This window comes from Berghia stephanieae, chromosome 13, assembly GCF_034508935.2.
Source record: "Berghia stephanieae isolate SIO BIC M18660-M18661 chromosome 13, UCSD_Bste_1.3, whole genome shotgun sequence".
NCBI classification, from domain to species: domain Eukaryota; kingdom Metazoa; phylum Mollusca; class Gastropoda; order Nudibranchia; family Aeolidiidae; genus Berghia; species Berghia stephanieae.
The window spans coordinates 16,811,635-16,814,134 of NC_088372.1; the positions used below are offsets into that span (position 1 = coordinate 16,811,635).

At 34.8% G+C, this 2,500-nt stretch overlaps 1 protein-coding gene across 1 annotated transcript in view; it reads right to left on the minus strand.

Moving 5' to 3' along the window:
- LOC144958873 (uncharacterized) overlaps nt 1-2,500 on the minus strand; it is an 8,431-nt gene that overhangs the window by 464 nt on the left and 5,467 nt on the right. Inside the window, exon 2 of the mRNA XM_078891128.1 lies at nt 1-1,917. This exon is cut by the window's left edge and continues 464 nt beyond it. Within this exon, the coding sequence (XP_078747254.1) occupies nt 776-1,867 (1,092 nt within the window). The 5' untranslated portion in view covers nt 1,868-1,917 and the 3' untranslated portion in view covers nt 1-775. The remainder of the gene's footprint in view (nt 1,918-2,500) is intronic.

Here is a 2,500-nt window from a genome sequence, read left to right on the forward strand (position 1 = left end):
CAAGACCGAAGGGCTAGAGCTCAGATGGTCGCTGGTTCGAGTAAGTAAGTAAGTAAATAAGCGAAACGCAATTACACTTTTAATCAATCTTAACATAGTTTTCTTCCCTACTTTATTGTCCTGTATTTAGTATTTGTTTACAAGACGGAATCCTTTGGATGGATTTGGTCTTGTGGTATGACATTCACCTTCAGACCGATCGTCCCTGGTTTTATTTGCACACTGGACGGAGCACGATTTAGGAAAATCACTTACAAACTCTCATCTTGCTAAAATGTTTATAATGAGAAAACTGAGAAAAGAATTGTTGACAAAATTGTAGATCATATGTGATACACCCCAAAAAACATAACCTGCATATTTACATAGTCTATTGGTCTCTATCTGGACACAGGGCTGCATATATATTTCTCCAGCGCAACCTGATCTGATAATACGTGACTACGTTTGGGTAATTGATTTCAGGAGTGCTTGATACGCTTTCCATTAAATACATAAATACATTGTCTTGTCGGAGTGAATCCAATTTTGAGGTCTAAGATTATTGAGGAACCTGTTAAAATAATATCACCATGCAAGTTGAAGTATAACACGTTTCTTCAAGATTGATTGTTTGATTACAGAAGTCGGTTTCTCTTTTTAATTTGTTTCTAACTTCTCAATGCATGTTGAACATAGCAAAAATAGACATACGTGATCGTTAAAAAATGATAGTCATTTTCTTTTATTTGTTTGCTCAAATAACATGACATCTACATGACAACCATGCACTCATTTATAAATTGATTCCAAACAGTTTGTCAAATTCACACCTATATTTTGTACTCAGTCGGTAATAAACAGTTATATTTATAGTAGCATTGATGCCTTCCAAAAGAAAGCTGAATTGGTAAAGAAAGTAAAACAGGTTGCTGTAACGTCCTATATTGTTTATTTCAGTTTCAACGGACTCGGCTAATATATAAACTAAATCTGGCATTGAACAAATCAGGAATATAATAGATATTGCACGGATCATTTTAACCAGACGTTTTTCCCGTTCATCGAAACCATGATCAATACTTGTATCCTCTGACGTCTTTGATTTACCTTTTATCGTTTGATTTTGTTTATCTGACGTTGATGCAGACTTCCTCCATTTACTAGAAGCAACTACACGTAACGCTGTGATCTCGGTGAAACAGAATACCAAGATCACTCTAAGACTTGTGGACAATGTGGAGTTCAAATACTTGGTGACAGAGAACACAGAATTGGCATTTGAACTTCTATATATGGACAGAATGGTTTTATTGGTGGATGAATTAGGCAACCATCTTAAATGCTCCACAATAAACATTGGAACTTGTTCAGTGAGGACAATAAATATTGGTATCATCATAACAATTATTGCACTTTTTTTAGCTGTGAACATTCGTCCTACTTTAAATGGAAAAACAACACACATGCATCTTTCAAATGTGATATAAACAGTGAGCCAGCCCGATATTTGTACGAACGTAAGGTGGGGACGAACTGCAGTGACAACCAAAACACTTACGATGTCAAATGGCAAATCCAAGTTTGGCATGTACGTAAAGAGAAAACAAACAGATGTCCATAGCAAGAAAACAAGGCCCAGTAAATCGGAAATTGACAATGATAGTAGGCTGGCAGTGCTGCTGTCCTTAAGCACACCTTGTCGGATGAAGACGATAATGTTGAGGATGTTGGCGATGATACCCAAGATGCTGATAATGCCACACAGTCCAATATATAATACGATTTGACTATAGTACAGTAAAGTGTCACTGATTATCCTGCTATCAGCAATTGTTGGTTGTCTGGTGGTATTCATTATGTCCTTATGAAATAGGTTTTCATCCATTTTGACTAATAATGGGCTATTTCTGCTACCTTTTCATATTGTAGAAAAAGCTGACAAAGAATGGAAGATACATTTAATTGTTTTATTTAATTCAACTATACTAAAGATGTAATAGGAAACGGTTTATGTAAAATACAATCGATTTAATATGTTTTTGAGTAGCACTGCTGTACAATTTGTACTAGAACAAAGGAGCAACCCGGAATACAATGAGGTTTTAATTGAATTTGATGTCAGAGTGGGAACTAAACCACAAGCTAAAGAAAGAATGCTTAGTCACCAGATAGTTTGTACATATGTGATAATTTCACGGATTCAAAAGCTTTCCCAACTCAAAAACAGAAAGAAATCAACTCACTTATAATCTACATAGACGGCAAAACAACTTTCGATTGGAGAATATTGTTTAAAAGTAAACAAATAAAATGGGTTTTTTAAAACTAAGAAGCACTGGTGCTTTATGGTAACTAAAAAAACTTGCAAAATACTATGCGCAAAGAATGACAAAAACGTAATATCTATAAGTGCTGGAGTGTTATGAAGCATCTCGTTGGTTAATTACTAATCAAAAGAAACATTGATTCTTATTTATCAGCTTCGCGTAGATTTTATGTTGTATTTGCTCCATTTTTG